Source organism: Drosophila eugracilis, unplaced genomic scaffold (assembly GCF_018153835.1).
Source record: "Drosophila eugracilis isolate 14026-0451.02 unplaced genomic scaffold, ASM1815383v1 contig_2154, whole genome shotgun sequence".
Classification (NCBI taxonomy): Eukaryota; Metazoa; Arthropoda; class Insecta; order Diptera; family Drosophilidae; genus Drosophila; species Drosophila eugracilis.
In genome coordinates, this window is record NW_024573038.1 from 8,772,929 (window position 1) to 8,789,695 (window position 16,767).

General features: G+C 40.1%; 5 protein-coding genes across 5 annotated transcripts; 1 reads left to right on the plus strand and 4 right to left on the minus strand.

Annotated features, from left to right (window-relative positions):
- Positions 1–337: 337 nt before the first annotated feature.
- Positions 338–3,024, minus strand: LOC108114103 (cilia- and flagella-associated protein 52). Its single transcript, XM_017224862.2, has 5 exons — positions 2,430–3,024; positions 1,667–2,371; positions 1,380–1,609; positions 1,105–1,321; positions 338–1,043 (listed from the first exon to the last, which is right to left on the minus strand). The coding sequence occupies exons 1-5, from the start codon at positions 2,852–2,854 to the stop codon at positions 392–394; spliced, it is 2,229 nt and encodes a 742-aa protein (XP_017080351.2). The 5' UTR covers positions 2,855–3,024; the 3' UTR covers positions 338–391.
- Positions 3,025–3,078: 54 nt separating this feature from the next.
- On the minus strand, positions 3,079–4,071 carry LOC108114113. Its single transcript, XM_017224876.2, has 3 exons — positions 3,903–4,071; positions 3,555–3,847; positions 3,079–3,433 (listed from the first exon to the last, which is right to left on the minus strand). Exons 1-3 carry the CDS (start codon positions 3,970–3,972, stop codon positions 3,233–3,235), a joined length of 564 nt encoding a protein of 187 aa, XP_017080365.2. The 5' UTR covers positions 3,973–4,071; the 3' UTR covers positions 3,079–3,232.
- Positions 4,072–4,289: 218 nt separating this feature from the next.
- Positions 4,290–6,298, plus strand: LOC108114104 (putative serine protease K12H4.7). Its single transcript, XM_017224863.2, has 4 exons — positions 4,290–5,258; positions 5,319–5,457; positions 5,516–5,987; positions 6,049–6,298. The coding sequence occupies exons 1-4, from the start codon at positions 4,477–4,479 to the stop codon at positions 6,174–6,176; spliced, it is 1,521 nt and encodes a 506-aa protein (XP_017080352.2). The 5' UTR covers positions 4,290–4,476; the 3' UTR covers positions 6,177–6,298.
- On the minus strand, positions 6,215–7,272 carry LOC108114112. The gene is made up of 2 exons (XM_017224875.2): positions 6,914–7,272; positions 6,215–6,854 (listed from the first exon to the last, which is right to left on the minus strand). Exons 1-2 carry the CDS (start codon positions 6,978–6,980, stop codon positions 6,295–6,297), a joined length of 627 nt encoding a protein of 208 aa, XP_017080364.2. The 5' UTR covers positions 6,981–7,272; the 3' UTR covers positions 6,215–6,294.
- Positions 7,273–7,370: 98 nt separating this feature from the next.
- On the minus strand, positions 7,371–15,613 carry LOC108114108 (G protein alpha i subunit). The gene is made up of 5 exons (XM_017224871.2): positions 15,057–15,613; positions 8,891–9,362; positions 8,729–8,823; positions 8,252–8,440; positions 7,371–8,185 (listed from the first exon to the last, which is right to left on the minus strand). Exons 1-5 carry the CDS (start codon positions 15,175–15,177, stop codon positions 7,995–7,997), a joined length of 1,068 nt encoding a protein of 355 aa, XP_017080360.1. The 5' UTR covers positions 15,178–15,613; the 3' UTR covers positions 7,371–7,994.
- Between the last annotated feature and the right edge of the window lie 1,154 nt (positions 15,614–16,767).

Here is a 16,767-nt window from a genome sequence, read left to right on the forward strand (position 1 = left end):
CGATTTCCGATTTTCCCTTTTTTTTCTCTGTCCGGCGAGTGTCGCGTGCTTTTCAATCGAGCGGTCGGAGGAATCTGACTTTACGCGGCGGCGGAACAACAATAACTACTACCAGTGCCACTAATACAACACCACCCACCCGAATGCTCTTAAGTTTACGAACAAAAACAACAACAAGGGCCAGCCAATAGTAATGTCGTGTGACCGTTGAGGGACTTGTGCCGATATACCATTTCCAAAAGCGGTCACATTTTTGCAACTGTCGGTTTGAATTTAAAAATTATTTTTTAATGATTTTAGAAAAATTTTTAAGAAAAACTTAAATTAAGCTGACGACTAAAGAAAAGTTGCATTTATTTCATAAAATATAGTAAACGCAAACGAATAAACCTCAGCACTTCCTCACATCCGGAACGATTCCGCACTCGGCATATGGATCACCGACCTTGGCTTCCTTTTTGGCGCAAGGTGGACACTCCACGCAACATAGGTCGTCTTTAGGAGTGGCCTTCAGCAGCCCATCTATGTTTTCGCCCTTCGGAGTCTTCAGATTTGTGCCAGAATTCACTCTGGACGGTACTTCGTTCATCTTAGACTTGGACGTAGTCTTGGGCAACGAGTATTTTGTAGCATCCGGTGGATTGGGTCTGCCCCAGAAGTCCCTCGGCACATCCCAGATAATCAGCGATCCGTCTGTGCTTCCAGTGACAAACATGGTCATGCAAGGACTATAGGCACAACTGATTACCGAGGAGGCGTGTTCGGAACCCAAGCCCACCACTGCACCACTGTTGTAATCCCAGAGCTTAACCTGGAGATCACTGCCCACGCTGATAAAGTAGTCCCCAGTTTCATTCATGGCCAAGCAGTTAACAGAGGACTTCTTGGAGGCAGTCAGTTCCCTGATCAAGGCTCCATTGTACACCATCCAGTAGATGATTCTGCCGTCCGATCCACAGGTAATTACTTGAACTCCAGTTGGAAAGTAGGAAGCGGACATAAATTGAGTGTTGGCAGTAACCACTTGCTTACGGGTCATGCGTCTGTCGGGGATTGAAAACAATATATTAAAACCTTATACAGATTTTTCCTCACTCAACTCACTTTATATCCCAGATCACACAAGAGCCATCAGTGCATGCCGAGATCACTTCAGTGTCTAGATAATTCATATCCAGCGAGGTTATGGGTCCAGAGTGATCCTTCAGGACACCCACAAGATCTTGACGATAGGGATCTATCTTCCACACTCTCACTTGTCCCTCGATACCACCCGTGACGATTAGGCGACCCGTGGAAGCTACAGCCAAAGCACTGCAACCTGCATTTAGGTATTAAGTTTAGAATAATAATATTATAACGAAATTCAATATGTTTACCCTTGTTGTGTGCATTGGGTATGGCATAGATGAGTCTTCCGGTGATGGGAGTAAAGGCCCGAATGATTCCATCATTCCATACAGAGACAATACTGGTGCCATCATGGGTAAAGCGAACGCAAGCGCAGTTAAAGTTGTAGACCATGATGCGAAGCAGCTCCTGTTTGCGTCCAGATGACCAGATGCGGATGCACTCCCTGCCGGAAGTCGCAAAAACGCCAGAATAGTTTCTGAAATATTTAAAATTCAATTAGGAATATATATTAAAGCTATATAGTGTAACTCACTTGGGAAACGTGATGCAGTAAACCGACTTTGTGTGGCATGTTCGCAACAACTTAAGCACCCAAGTCTTAATATTAAGTCCATAAATCTCATTAGTATCCGTGCAGATGTAAAACATTTCCGGCTTGGAGCGGACGAAAGACGAAATCCTCCCCGAAACATGAGTCTTCTTCAACGTGCGTAGATATGGCCATGTAGGACCCGGATAATCCCGGAAGTTAATAAGCGGCACATCAGTTCGTTCCTCCACCAGCTCGATATCACCATTTCCAGCTCCAATGAGCAGACGTCCTCCTTCCAAAACATATAAAGCACGAACACCATTTACATAGCGATCGCAGTCTCTGCCAGTTGGCTTTCGGGGATTGTGGGTGCCAAAGGCTCCCAGTATACAACTGGTTGATCCTGGCTTGCTCACATGATCTCGATCGCAACAGTTAAGAACGATCTTTACAATATCGCCAGTTCCAGTGCCCAAATAGGCAAACTCATCACTCTTATCGATGCGGGCACAGTAGAAAACCCGTGTCTTGCTGGCCATTAAGACATCCTGAACGTAAAGTTTCTTCTCTTCGCGCAGTATACTCCAAAGGCGCAGATGGCGATCTCCGGCAGTTACGAAAAAGTACGGATTGTTGTGCATCGGTCGGACTGTCAGGGCATTTCCCGATATAGCCCTCGAGGCGGGTGTTTGGCAGATGGGAGAGCTAGAATGGGAAAAACATTCGTTAGAATTCAGGTAGAATTTATGATATGGTCACTCACAATGCTTCCATATCGAAAACGATGACGGATCCATCATCTACTCCCCCAATAGACACCACGCAGCGATCCTGGGCAGTAAAGCATATGGCCTGGACTGATACCTTGTGAAGATCATGACGAGAGATCTCCTTGCGCTGATCGTAATCCCAGATTATCACATATCCACGGAATCCCATATGGTTTATCTGGCCCGAGGCCATGTACTTCCCGCTCTTGCTTAGATCCAGACATGATATAGTATTTGTATGTCCGGCCACAAACTCCTGGGTGTTCTTCTTATAATCGGCAATACCTATTTTGTTGCCAAGTGGAAAGATAATGGATCCGGTGATCGGATGTTGGCGCACTCCATTCTCTACCTTTCCGTTGATCCCGAAGATCGCGCGGGGAAGAAGTTGCCTGCAGGCGTCTTGGGAATCACCCATTTTTAGAGGATTATAGCAAAATATACGATTCGAAATTTAACATATGAGGGGGGTTTTGTCTGTTCTGTGCCAGGTGCTTTGAAGGTTTCAAGCCGGCTTGTTTTTTGTTTGAAAACAACGCATTTGAAATTTTCAAACAGCGACCGTTGCTTGGTTTCCGTTGCTACTGAAGGAGCACCTTGTATGGTAATTTAGATCTGGCCATTAAATAAAAATTAGTTTAATTATTTTTTTAATATATAATAATTTTAATTTCATGATAGTTTTAATTTAAAATGTATTAAACAACAGATGTGGCAAAAGCCAATAAGTTTTAAAAGTGTAGACATTTTAAATTTGCAATTTAAATCTATTTTAAAATGAGCAGAAAATTATAACTTATTTTGTATTATTTGTGTCTTTTTCGGACGTTATTAGATGACCGGGAACTTTGGCGCAATACTGTTTTAGCTTGCTCACATTGAGGGAGGCGCAACTCCTTTGGACACGAGCGTGCATTTCAACCTCTTTCTGGATGAGATCCTCCATGGCAGTGTATTTCTCCTCCTCAATTTTTAGATGGGCCAGCATAGCCATGTTCTGAAAGGCAATTTTAAATTCGTAAAAAAATTTTATAATTTATTTAGGACTGTATAAGATATATCCAAAGTAAGATTTAAACTTATATTAGTAACCTCTAAATCATTAACCCCCTTGTTACCTCTCGATATCTACTCTTAAGCTCCTCTAGTTTGGCTGTCTTCTGCTCTTCCTCCTCGCTGGTGAATTGATTTTCGAAGAATACGTGTTCCGGATGCAGTACATGTGATGGAACGTGGAACACCTTGCTGTCCAGTTCTCTCAGGGCTTTCAAACCCTTGGACGCGGATGCATTAAAACGATTTTCAACGGTTTCTTTCTGGGCCTCCAATAAATCCGATGTTGCTGGGGTCTTTATTTTATCTATGATCTGTCCAATTCCTTTTTTAATGATGCCCTGCACAATATGCTCTCCTATAAGAAATATGGGTAAAGACGCCTTCCTTTTATATAGAGAGATAATACTCACGCTCCGCTGAAAGCTGTGTCGATGTGAAGTTAAAATACTTCTGATCGTAAGTACTGCTATCAAAATCCATGATAAGATATTGTGCCAATATTATTAAAAAAAACTAAATTATGTTTGTAAAAACACAAACAAAAAGTCGCGCAATTGAAATAAGTGTTACCGTTCTTTGACAATAAAAAGATACCACCACATCAAGAGTGCTGTCAAATGTATCTACTAAATAGAACAAATTAAATCTAAACTTAAATTCACCTAATTAAAAGGAATTTAAATATTTTGTGATAAAGCAAATCTGTTTTAATTCCAAAAATATATTTAATAGAAGTAATGCCAATGCGCAAACTCAATAAGTAAAAATGAATCCCCCTAATGTTTTTGTTTTGCATTAGCCGGCTTTGCTTTGCGAAAATAATGTAACGAGAACTGAATAATCAGGAGAGTGCGACGACACACATAACGGTGCCTATATAAATAGCTCACACCACTCTTCAGTCGCTATTTACAGTTGAACTGTGTTCGAGGTTTTCGATCTAATTTCTGGAATTTCTACTTGACCCAAGCAAACAAAGAAGACATGAGGGGCGTTCCGTGGCCTCTGGGATTGGGGCTTCTGCTCCTGGGAATTCTGATAGTTCCCATCGATGGCATAGGATTTCGACGCGGCAGACTGGATAATGGATTCCTTGGGGAGCCAAGCAAGATACCAACACTCCAGAGATTCCATTATTCCGAGGATCTTTGGTTCCAGCAGAAATTGGACCACTTTAAGGCAAGTGACAAGCGCACCTGGCAGCAACGATACTTTGTGAATGCCGACTACTACCGAAATGATAGCTCAGCACCAATATTCCTGATGATTGGTGGCGAGGGAGAAGCCTCGGCTAAGTGGATGAGGGAAGGAGCTTGGGTTCACTATGCCGAGCATTTTGGAGCCCTCTGCGTGCAGCTGGAGCACCGTTTCTACGGCAAGAGTCACCCAACGGAGGATCTATCCACCAAAAATCTTTATTATCTGACTTCTGAGCAGGCTCTGGAGGACTTAGCTACCTTTGTGACCGCCATGAAGGTTAAATTCAACCTGGCCGAAAGTCAGAAATGGATCGCTTTCGGCGGTTCTTATCCCGGATCGCTGGCTGCCTGGGCCAGGGAGAAGTATCCTGAGCTCATCTATGGATCCATCAGTTCCAGTGGTCCCCTATTGGCTGAAGTTGACTTTAAAGAGTACTTTGAGGTGGTCAAAGCTTCGCTAGCTGCCTACAAACCTGAATGTGTGGAAGCAGTGACCCGCAGCTTTGCCCAGGTGGAGATCCTCCTAAAGCACATGATCGGTCAACGCAGTCTGGATGAAAAGTTTAAGTAAGTTCCATAAGTTGTGTAAGGATAAATGTCATTAATTAATTTAAACTCGCTTTTTAGGACTTGCACTCCCATTAAGGATTCCATTGAAAACGACTTAGACATGGCCAACTTCTTGGAGAATCTAGCAGGCAACTTTGCAGGAGTGGTGCAGTACAATAAGGATAACAGTCCCCATGCAACCATAACCATTGACGACGTGGGTTTAACACTCCTTATGTACTTCTCTAGCACTACTAAGTATGTTATCTCCACAGATTTGCGATGTAATGCTGAACACCACCGCGGGTCCACCAGTAACCCGCTTGGGCCTGGTAAACGACATGCTTTTGAAGGAGTCAAACACCACCTGCCTGGACTACAAGTACGATAAGATGGTAGCCGATATGAAGAACGTTTCCTGGGATTCAGAGACGGCCAAGGGAATGAGACAATGGACCTACCAAACCTGTCATGAATTCGGTTTCTATCAGACCTCCAATAATCAGGCGGACACATTCGGGGGTCGCTTTGGAGTCGACTTCTTCATCCGTCAGTGCATGGATGTGTTCTCCAAAAACATGGACGCCAAGTTCTTGGATCTGGTAGTGTCCGGTACCAATGAAAATTATGGTGCTTTGAAGCCAAAAACCACAAATGTTCTGTTTATTCATGGTTCCATTGATCCATGGCATGCTCTGGGACTGGTGAAATCTTCAAACCCAGCACTTCCTACAATTTATATAGAAGGTATGTAGATGGATTTGTTTATCAATATGTTATTATATATACATTTATCTTTCTCTTTTAGGAACTGCTCACTGCGCCAATATGTATGAGCCGGTGAAAACCGATCCGCCCCAACTTGTGGCTGCTCGTAATCAAATACTCAAATTCTTGGCCAAACTTCTGGAAGGCTACACCTCAACTCTAATCTAAATACCAAATGGGGGAGAAATTCGCCAAGTCAAATGTAATTTTGGATTCGTCAGCGATTTGTTTTTATTTTGTTGCTTTCGCATAAGTTGTATAATAAAAATTTGTGGTTCGCTGGAAGTTAATCCTTCTTTGCCTGCTCCATTTTCTCGTGGAATCGCTTCCAGTAGTGCTGCACTGTGGGATTCTGGACGATATTGTGCTCGATAAAGTTGACCAGCCAGGTGGCAGTAAGATAGGACAAGTCATAAATGAATGCCACAACGCGAAAGAAGTATTTCTCAGTCTGCTGCCTGCTAGGCATATTAGCCATGATTTCCTGCACCTGTTTAGCAGCAGCCTCCTTGGCCTCCATCGCCCTCTTCTGGGCATCAGACTTCTTGTCGTCACCTGAGCATTTCTCTTCGGTGCCCTTGTTGCGAACGATGGCATTGGTGTCCAGGGATACGGTTCTGCCTATTTTACCACCAGAGGTGACGACGGAAACGGCTGGCGTCTGTACCTCTGAAGTTGCCACGCCCTTACGAGTGGTATTCTCTGGGTTACTTCCCAAGGGAGCCACGAACCCCGGCGGCACCTTTTTGGGCTTCTCATCGTCACCACCAGCAGAAAAACAACGCGCTGGGATTAAGTTCACAGCACGTGGGTTCAGGGAAATGACATTTGGCAGTTTGGAGTTATCTTCACGGTAAAAAAAAAACAAGTTGGTCTTAAGGTTCTAGAAAGATCTACTAACTTACCCCAGTTATTAACCAGTGATCCTACCACCGATCGATTCAATTTCACCAGTAATGAAGCGCGAATCATTTTCCTTCTTTGTGTTTTTCACAGCGAAAGCAGAGTTAAAAGTCTTTACTGAAGCAAAAGACAATTTAAGCAAACGAATTCCAAAATGCCTGAAAGGTTGAGGCAAAAAATGGAAAGGCCAACTCCGTCCTGACAGTCAGAGTGGCAACGCTTTCCGAATACTGTCCCTTTCCTTTAGGGGGAAATCTATATTTATAAGAAAATATATTCTTGAGTCATACTCTAAACTGTATATAGTTTTCAGGTATTTCAAATTCAAAGTGTTCAAAATGTTCACTTTTAAATATATATTTTTTAAAGTATTAAGGGGATCTCCCTTATTAAAACTTGTTGGCAGGTCTAAAAGTGATGATGGGCAGCATTGCCGGCATAGATTAACTATAACTCGTGTTTTTATAAATTGTCTTTTATTTAGGCTATTACTAAACATATTAGTATGTTAACTAGTTACATTTTAGGGCTTACAACTTCAGGCCTAGTTTCACCTTAAATAACGCTGTCAAGCTCTTGGCAAAAAATAAACGTACGGCAAATGTCGTGACCCAAAAGGGCACTCTCTGAACGATACCAACTCGAGATGTTCCCTTTTGGGTATCGCCATTTAGCCCGCGAAACTTAACTAAATCCGAAAGAAAGCCGATCGGGTTGAGGGGGGATAGGATATACAAAACCCACCGGCTGTCCTTTGGCGAACTTTACATTTTGTTAGGCTAATTTTTAAATTAGTTAACTTACAGGTGCAATTTAATGGACACGGTTAACTAAATTGCAATTGGTTATTTGTTCCGCGACTACTGGCAACCAAATCGGTTATTAAAATTACTTGTGTGTGTGTGTGTGTGTGTCAAAAGCATGTAACGCATTTAAAACATATATGGGGAGCATACGATTACGTATATGCGTAGCGTAAATGTATCGAATTCTTAGCTTTTAATGGAAATGTTGATGCGCGTTTTCCTTTAATACTACGACGCAAGCTAAATAATGATGATCTTGTGATCCTCCGCCCCTTCCCTAGAATAACCCAATTTGTTTCAGATTGTTCTTGATGATCACATCGGTGACAGCATCAAAAACGAACTTCACGTTGTTCGTATCCGTGGCGCAGGTGAGATGCGTGTAGATCTCCTTTTGGTCTTTTCGCTTGTTGAGATTTTCAAACTTCATGCGTATGTAGTTGGCCGCCTCCTCAAAGGTATTGGTTCCTAAAAATGATCAGGAATTTGTTAATAAATGTTGTAAATTTAAAATTAATAAGTTTCTTCCTTTACCTGTGTATTCTGGGAAGCATATCGTCAGGGGAGATCGCTTGATCTTCTCCTCGAACAGGTCCTTTTTGTTGAGGAAAAGTATGATGGAGGTTTCCACAAACCACTTGGAGTTGCAGATGGAGTCAAACAGCTTCAGGGATTCGATCATGCGATTCATCTCTTCGTCCTCGGCTAGGACTAAATCGTAACCTAAAAACATAAATAAAATAAAGTTAAGTTTAAACTTAATAGTATTCATTTTATTTATATAAAATGTTTTTGATAGTACTACATAATACATAGTTGTTTATTGACATTTAATAGTCATGAAGATAGTGGAGTATAGTATAGTCATACATAAGAATGATGATCTTTAAGACTTTTGCCAAGGGCATACTATTTTTAGTATTTTACAGATTGTGAGGGTCATACTTTGGAATTTAAATTAATGCCACTTTTATGTTTTTGAATATATAAAGTAATTAAAGCAAACATTACCTGATAATGCAACGCAGAAGATAATGGCTGTAACGCCCTCAAAGCAATGGATCCACTTCTTGCGCTCCGATCGCTGGCCGCCCACGTCAAAAAGCCTATAAAAAATGCAATCCATTAGAATCATAAATATAAACCAGATATAAAAAAGTAATCACAACTCACTTAAAGTGCAGCTGTTTGCAGGAGAAGTGCGTCTCGATGATGCCAGTGGTCTTTACTCGCGTACGGAGCACATCCTGCTGGGTGGGAATATAGTTCGGCTGCGCGATGCGATCCAGCGAGTTGAGATAGTATCCCGCCGAATCATTCAGTTGATATTCGCGGGATCGGGCATAGCTCTGCTGTACACCACCATCGGCCCAAAGTTTCTTCATCAAAAGCACAATCTCCGGTAGAAGGATTCCCTCATCCGCGGCGGAGGCATGTGTGAAGAACTGACGAGCAATGTCTGTTCTGCCAGGATCGGCAAACTCTATTTTAAGGCGTCCCATGGCCCTGATGATCACCATCAGACTCTGCACCGTGTTGCTAAAGACCACGCGGCGATACTCTTCGCATTCCTCTTGTGAGTAGCCCGTGTCATGGATGATCTTCATCTGTTTCACTATCGTCGACTTGCCAGACTCTCCGGCTCCTGGATAGCGAATTGGAAAATATAAAAATTAGTAATGTGATAATGGGTTATCTTAACAAGGGAGTAATATCATGCAAATTTCTTGCCCAGTGGGCGTGAACTCAAGTTCAGGGCGTAAAATTGAATGAATCAATGGTTTTACTATGGAACGGGGTGTAGATGCAAACGTTGAGAACGGAAGAGGAATTCATGAATGAATTGATCAAGAAATGTTGCTCAATTGCGAGTTCAAAAGGCCAAAAAGCTGCCGGTTTACGCTTAATTGCGCTGGTCATGTTAAGAAATGAATGAATGTCGTATGGTTTTTATATATATACAAATGTAGAGACGCCTCAACTCAGATTTCAACACCAAGAAAATGTTCACCGAATAGGGGTTAATAATATTTTATAGCATATCAATAAAAAGACAATATTTATCTTAGTTTCTAGTTTAATTATTATTAGCTGTTATGTACCCATCTTTTTTATAAATAATTGCAAGTTCTAACTTTAGCTCATTCGTCATTACCTTATAAATATAAAGCCAAGCCCTTAAGTTCATTGAACCCACCCAGCGGTTTTCAAAACTTATCAAAAGCCGGGTAAACGGGCGGAGAAAATTAACTCGACATAATTTTATTTGCTGAGAGGCTTTCAATTGTAAAATGAGACCTGACCCGACAGCGTTAATAAACAAACACAATCGTCTGGGCTGACCACCACACGAGTTTATTATCTGGTTTTCGAATGATAAAAAATTACAAAAAATATAATCACATTACGTGCTCGGCAGTTTCCCTTTTCGATGAAGGTAGAAAATGAAATAATAGAGAAAATTGGCAAATAAAATATTGGCAACTCTTGCCGTCAAGCCGTAGCTACCGGTCTAAGTTTTATTTGTATTTCAGTTATCTTTGGATATAGCTATGGGTATATATGGGTATATATATGCGAAAGATGTTGGAGTATTGCAACAATGGCACATTAAGACGACTTTTTGCTGCAGTTGGGTCCATTCCCAGCCACCGGATGATTAGGTAATTGCCGAAGCTCCCTCCGACTCAAACTAAAAAGCTGCGACTATACTTTCACTTTTTCACTCCTTTCAGGGCTTGGTACTTGCACTGAAACTATGAATTGTTTTTACTTTTCGTTAGTAAATCACCTACGGTTAAAAAAACCACCTTGGGGCGTACAGTTGCTTGAGGGGGTAATTAAATTTTTTTTTTATATTTTTCTTAATAATTATTGGTTTTAAAAAGTCGGTTTTTGGTTGCTGGTTGTAAATTATTTGCTTTAAAAAATCAATTATATAATGTTGATGTTGGGTTTATGATCTTTAGGTTAGAACGCTTTTCGATAGTTCCATTAGATTTATCTTTCTTGCACTGGCTCCGCCTGCCCTCTGCACTTGCACTCAATGACCTTTATTTTGTATTTTCAATAAACAACTCAAACATGCCTGTCTGTATATATTTTCAATTCCAACAAATCCTAACAATGCTTACTAATTTTGCAATAAAAAATATCGTTATGGTGGAATCACGGGAAGGTGCGACAGAGACGCATAGAGATAATGGCCGAACAACGGTCATCACATAATGATGAAACTGACAGATCTGAATACGAATATGGACATTAGCCGATGTTTAAACTTGCCACCGTGTGGACAAAAATAACCAGACTAGCCAACAAACAAAACAAAATTCACAAATGAACGGCAGAAAAAAAGGTCAATTTAATAATAATAATAATAACATAATGTGTGTGCGTTAGTATGTGTGTGCGTCTGGGCATTCATTTATCAATGCACCGTTAGCTGTGCCATAACAAGGGTGAAAGACAGCGAGTGCGAGCGAGAGCCAAACAATAGGGACAAGCGAGACCGGCTAAGAACAACGGCGGTACGCACAAAGCTATCCAGAGGCCGCGTTTACAAGCTCATTATCATCATCGCGATCGTCATGACCAAACGGTATTATAATTAACATCATTATACAGTGGATATTGGAGAAAAGAGAATCGGATTGAAGAATCTTTGAAGTGGGCTCATCTTACTAGGCATTTCCACAAACAAAAACATTAAAATATGACTTTTATTAGATATTTTTAAAAGGTTTTTAGAGCTTTGGTAGGATAAGTCATTCACAAGAAATCTTAAAACATATTTAAGAATTAAATTTCTGCTTAAAAATATGTATTTTCTCACTTTTCCAACTCGTTCTGATGTAACTTTATGTAAAACTCTTAAGCATGTTGAATCTTAGAGCCTGGCTTGTTAAAGATTTTTAAAACATCTTAAATCTTTAAGATTTGGTAAGAATGGTAAATCTAATATTCAGCAGAAATACTAAATTAACAAATTTTTCACTTTAATTTGTAAATTAAAATGACTAATATTCTAAAAATAAAGCAAACTCAAACATTTTCCACTGTATTTGCCTTTTTGGGTGGGGGAACTTTCTAAGGCAACGTGCAACGTAGTGCACCAAGTAATTGACTAGATAATTATTAAGCGGCGTTAGAATCATCATTAGAAATGGTGACTAAACCCCCTCCAAACACATACAACAATACGATGAGAGAAATAGCTGAAGACAGCGAGAGGAGGAGAATCGTAAGAAAGTGTTTGCGCCATGAGTAATCAAGTTAAATGGCGCCTGAACTCGGTTATCGAAGTGGGAAATGTGTTAATCAGCGGGGAGTGTGAAATTGCGACGAACCCACTAAAAACGTAAACAATTAAATCAGATGAAATGGGGCCCTAAAACGGAAACCCCCACCAAATACGATCCAACCCCCAATGACTTTCACACAGATCTCAATCCTGCTTATCATGAAATTTCCATCGTTTTCTTATATAAATTACGATTCCATCAATTATTTAACCATCCATATATATAATATTTATATAGACCACATAGCTGTTCGAAATTGACGTATAAGGTCACTACTTAGCGATAATTTTGATAAGCCAAATGATACTTTCAGTTTACTGAAGTGTGTTGGTATGTGAGTTCTTTAAAAAAAATTCTAGATTAAGAGCTGTGTTGACAGTCTGGGTTTCGATTTTGATATTGGTGCGGCAGAAGCATGACATTATTTTGTTTATATTATATATTATATTTTTTTTTAATGCAGATATACAAGCTGCTTACTCATGCCCCAAAAGCGAATTTAAAGCTCTCTCTTTGGTTCTCTCCATGCGAATATCATTAAAACTAATACTAGAATTCACATTATTTTCCCTTGAAAACGAAATGTTTGGGCTTGTAGGGGGGGTAAAAAAAAAAGAAATTCAACTGAAAGTTGTACTTTTCAATTGAATGGCGTGCAGAAAAGGGGGAAGATGGAGAGAAGTGTAATATAAATTAAGTGTCAGCAGAGGAGCTTTATTAAATCTACACAATAAGCCCAGCGTTGGGGGCTGACAATTCCAATTCCAATTTGAGCAAGCGGTCGCACTGCACATGAAAAAACGGAAACATTTTCGATGATAAATAATAGTAATATTTTATATTCCACAAGAAACTGTTTCCGACTTTTAAAAAGTCTGAAGTATTGATATTTTCTATATTTGGAGTTTCTCTGATAAAACTCCAAGATTTCTAATTTCTGATATATCAAAACATATGGCTGAAAAGGCAAGACTTAAGGTTCAATTTGGTATACAATATTTCTCTCAGTGTAGCAATAGCAGCTGCATTTGGTGGCGGGGCCATTTATTTGCGCTAATATCGTTCACCCCACTTGAAATGTCAGCGAACAAATAACAAAAAAGCAGCAACAAAAACACGGCCAATTACTCAGCTTTGCGATTGAAGAGAGTTGTTGTTGTTGTTGTTGCTTGGAATAACAACCAAGAGAGAGCAAAGCGCAGGCGCAACGAACGACGGCTCAGAGATCAGAGATCGGTTTTCATTATGATCTAGAGAAATTACAGAAAATTATGGCACACAAAGTGCAAACACAGCCCACAATAACAATGCTAACAATTAAATCAAGTGCAGTTGGCGGCGGAAAAAAGTTAGTAAGAAAATTCTGAAATGCAACTGGTGCAAGGTGTTTTCATGTCTAAGTAAACCTGCCTCATTTACACTGGTCAGCCTGGGGTTTGGGACAAACACAGCTGAAAAATTTAAAGATAATAGAGGATTGGGAAGTAAACAATGCGGGGATGAAAACTCTAGATCTTTCCTGCACCTTTCTTCTGATAATTCCCAAACCGGTTTCCAGGCTTTTTTTAAAGATGGGAAAACGATTTTCAATTTAATTTTCCAGGTCACAAATACAGTAGTTACTTTAAAAGAAAGAAAAATCGAAGTGCAATGAACAACAGATTTTTAAAACATTTTTCTGTATAACTAAAAATTAAAAAAAATGCATACATTGTATTGTGATCAGCTATGTGCTTAAGGTAGCCAATCCCCACTGTACCTTTCAGCCTGCCAATTGCTGCCTTACTCATCTTGGCTCGGTTCATTAGCAAATCAACAGTGCCGCCAGCGAAAAGCTAGAGAAAAACTCAACTTCATTGTTTTCAAAAAATGAATGGCAATGAAAATGAAAAGTACACACGCAGACAGTGAAACATGATCGTTCCCATAATCGTACATCTACAACATCGATATGTGTGTATGAGTGGAAATTTAAATGCAGAAGGTTGCAACGCCGAGCGGCATTTAATTTCACTGCATTTGCCGCAGAGGTCGGGTCACCATATATGCGATACGTTGGCGCCTCGCCGCTTGAATGGGTTTTCCTACTAAGCGAAAACCGCTGCACCACTATCGGAACCACCAACAAAGTGCATATATCAAACATGTTTCCACATGGCGGCGATCCACTTGTTTCGGATCGATCCAAAAGATCTGAAAAGTGCGTGCCACTAGACGAGAATTGAGAACTGAGAACTGACATTCGGTTTCAATTTACGTTCAATTCCCTTATCGCCAACGAAATTATTGGACACAGACATTGCATAATGCACACCAAACAAACAGACGGAGTTGTTTAGCTTGAGCCAACCATATTTCCGATTTTTAATGGAATTCCGAAGATATACATACGTAGATATATATAAACAAAGAGATACATAAAAACAATAAATGTTTATTAAAATAAAAATTATATGAAATTAAAACCAAGTAAAATTTGATGTTAAATCGCTTCCTGATTTTGTTGAATAATTTATCAATAACTTTAATTCCGTTTTGAATTTCCGTTATTATTTCAAAAAAATTTATCTAAAAGTATTTTACATTTAGATTAAAGTTAAATTTTTCTAGAATTTTTTAACTAAGCTTATCTTAACAATTTTTGTAATTATAATTCTAGTTTATTTTGTATATTCATTTTTTAGCGCAAGTTAATGAGAAATTAGATAACATTTTCTTAAAGCTACAACTTTGGTTTTACAATTTTTCAACCAGTTTATGAATAATCTGTTGCTAGATCGCCTGCATATGGTTTTCCATAGGGAAAAGCCGGTAAAAATCCTGGGCTAAACTCACCACAGTCGAAAAACGGAACCGAAACTGAAACCGAAAACCCACCCCGCCCAAGCTACAAGAAAAATGAGGTCAGAGCGCGAATTTCAGAACTCTCTTTCTCTTTTGAAAAAAATAAGATAATTTGCAATATGGGGAATACCGAAAATTGGATGAAAAATGTAAATCAAACAGGAAGCTAATCAAATTATATGGAGACGCACCCAATAGCAGCAGTTTCACCTCCGAGGCGGCTCTTTCGCCCTCCAACCTCAACGCGCGATCGATGTCTTTGGACCGTTCGCTGGCCTCTTTATCGCGTGCTGTACTCACGGCACAACCCATATTCGCTTTATGTCTTTATCGCGCTTTAATCCCAAAGGCCTGGCAACAGGGCTTTTCCGCTTTTCCCGGCGATTTCCGCACTTTTCACTCGCGATTTTCGACGATATTCGAGATGCGTCTGCGCGTCGTCGGCTGTACACTTTTTTTCTGCTCTTTTTCTTCGTTTTTTTTGTGTTTCCACCTCTCCTCCTTTCACACAAACACACCACACATGCGCAGGGGCACGCACACAACCACTCACACGCAGGGTTTCTTTGGACGCTTTGGTTTTTGGGTTTTCTTTCAATAAACCCAATGCACTACTATATTTTATGATTTATGCTGTAGCGGCAAAGCCGATTAAATTTCATTCGTGTTTAAATTTGCTTATCCGCCGATTTTGCTATGTGCAATATGATTCACTTTTGATCGTATGAGTTTAGTGAGACCGTTTGTTGTTTTTTTGAAGATCGATTGCCAGCTGGCGCTAGGTCATTTTCAACTATGACAGGTATGACAGCATTGGCTGGTTGGAAACTTTGCTAAGTAAACTATGTGGCATTACTAGTTTGAGTGAAACTTAACTAAGATCTGCCTGATTGGGCGGCAATTTTAAAATATATTTCATATGCCAAAAAACATTTCCATTATATCAACTTTGTATGTTTTTATGTTATTAAGCAACCTAAACGATCTTATTTCTTTTGGTCAGCCATTATCCATAATTTCATTATGCCCAACTTGCCCTTTGCCTTTTCGTTTTTTGTTTGTTGTTATAGCGCTTTAAGTGTAAATAAACATAGCCGAAAATGTGATGTTATTCAAATATGCAGGCGATCGTCTGCCTCTTTCATCCCCCACTCTTTGGCTCTCTTTCTCCTCTGCAATATGCACGCAAGCCGGAGGAAAAAAGTTCTCAGGTCCCTGGCATAAATAATATTTGCCTTTGGGACAATACAATTCTGATTTGGAATCCAAATGTTTGCAGTTGCATTTGATTGGGATACAGTTGGGCTTCTGTATGACGGACTAAATTTGGAAGAAAAAAAAAATTCTCATTAAGATTTTTATTAAACGATCAAAACATCAATTTTATTTCGTTAAAGACAAAAATATTTCCTTTTTTACAGTTCCTAAACATAATATTTGTTAAGGAATGCCCTCTGTCTGCCTCAATCGATGATATTAAAAGAAATTTGTGAATCGGGGAGGGCTTTCCGCAGCTAATTTATCTAAACAAAAAGATGCAAAGGCTGGGCAGGAAGACGAGGATGAAGATGGGGTCGCAGTGCAAAAGTTTTGCCGCCGGCGGAGGACGTCACATGTGGCACCCCCACCCCTTCCCCCAAAAAACCTATACCCCTCCCGCTTGCGCTCCGGCAAATAGAGGCCATCAACGGGTCATGATTTACACATGTTTACACGATACGTGCGGCATTTGTCGAGGGGCGTAGGGTAAAAAAAGGGGGCAAGGGGAATAGGAATAAAGGGGATCGGGATCATGATTCCCGTTGCCTTATGAATGAATGATCGCTTGGTCTTTTGCTGTAATATATCGTAAAAAGCCAACGCTAGAGAAATATGGATTTCTGCGGTTTTCCATGTGCGAGC

Bases quoted from the DNA above. Each gene is read 5' to 3' on its own strand.
- LOC108114103 (XM_017224862.2), bottom strand. From the start codon at position 2,854: ATGGGTGATTCCCAAGACGCCTGCAGGCAACTTCTTCCCCGCGCGATC. The intron at 2,372-2,429 runs GTGAGTGACCAT...TTCCCATTCTAG, and splicing joins GTTTTCGATATGGAAGCATT to CTCTCCCATCTGCCAAACAC. The intron at 1,322-1,379 runs GTAAACATATTG...ACCTAAATGCAG, and splicing joins ACCCAATGCACACAACAAGG to GTTGCAGTGCTTTGGCTGTA.
- LOC108114113 (XM_017224876.2), bottom strand. From the start codon at position 3,972: ATGGATTTTGATAGCAGTACTTACGATCAGAAGTATTTTAACTTCACA. The intron at 3,848-3,902 runs GTGAGTATTATC...TATTTCTTATAG, and splicing joins GACACAGCTTTCAGCGGAGC to GAGAGCATATTGTGCAGGGC. The intron at 3,434-3,554 runs GTAACAAGGGGG...ATTGCCTTTCAG, and splicing joins TTAAGAGTAGATATCGAGAG to AACATGGCTATGCTGGCCCA.
- LOC108114104 (XM_017224863.2), top strand. From the start codon at position 4,477: ATGAGGGGCGTTCCGTGGCCTCTGGGATTGGGGCTTCTGCTCCTGGGA. The intron at 5,458-5,515 runs GTGGGTTTAACA...TTATCTCCACAG, and splicing joins CAACCATAACCATTGACGAC to ATTTGCGATGTAATGCTGAA. The intron at 5,988-6,048 runs GTATGTAGATGG...TTTCTCTTTTAG, and splicing joins TCCTACAATTTATATAGAAG to GAACTGCTCACTGCGCCAAT.
- LOC108114112 (XM_017224875.2), bottom strand. From the start codon at position 6,980: ATGATTCGCGCTTCATTACTGGTGAAATTGAATCGATCGGTGGTAGGA. The intron at 6,855-6,913 runs GTAAGTTAGTAG...TTTACCGTGAAG, and splicing joins ATCACTGGTTAATAACTGGG to ATAACTCCAAACTGCCAAAT.
- LOC108114108 (XM_017224871.2), bottom strand. From the start codon at position 15,177: ATGGGTTGTGCCGTGAGTACAGCACGCGATAAAGAGGCCAGCGAACGG. The intron at 9,363-15,056 runs GTGCGTCTCCAT...TTCGCTATCCAG, and splicing joins GGTGAAACTGCTGCTATTGG to GAGCCGGAGAGTCTGGCAAG. The intron at 8,441-8,728 runs GTAATGTTTGCT...TTATGTTTTTAG, and splicing joins CTTCTGCGTTGCATTATCAG to GTTACGATTTAGTCCTAGCC.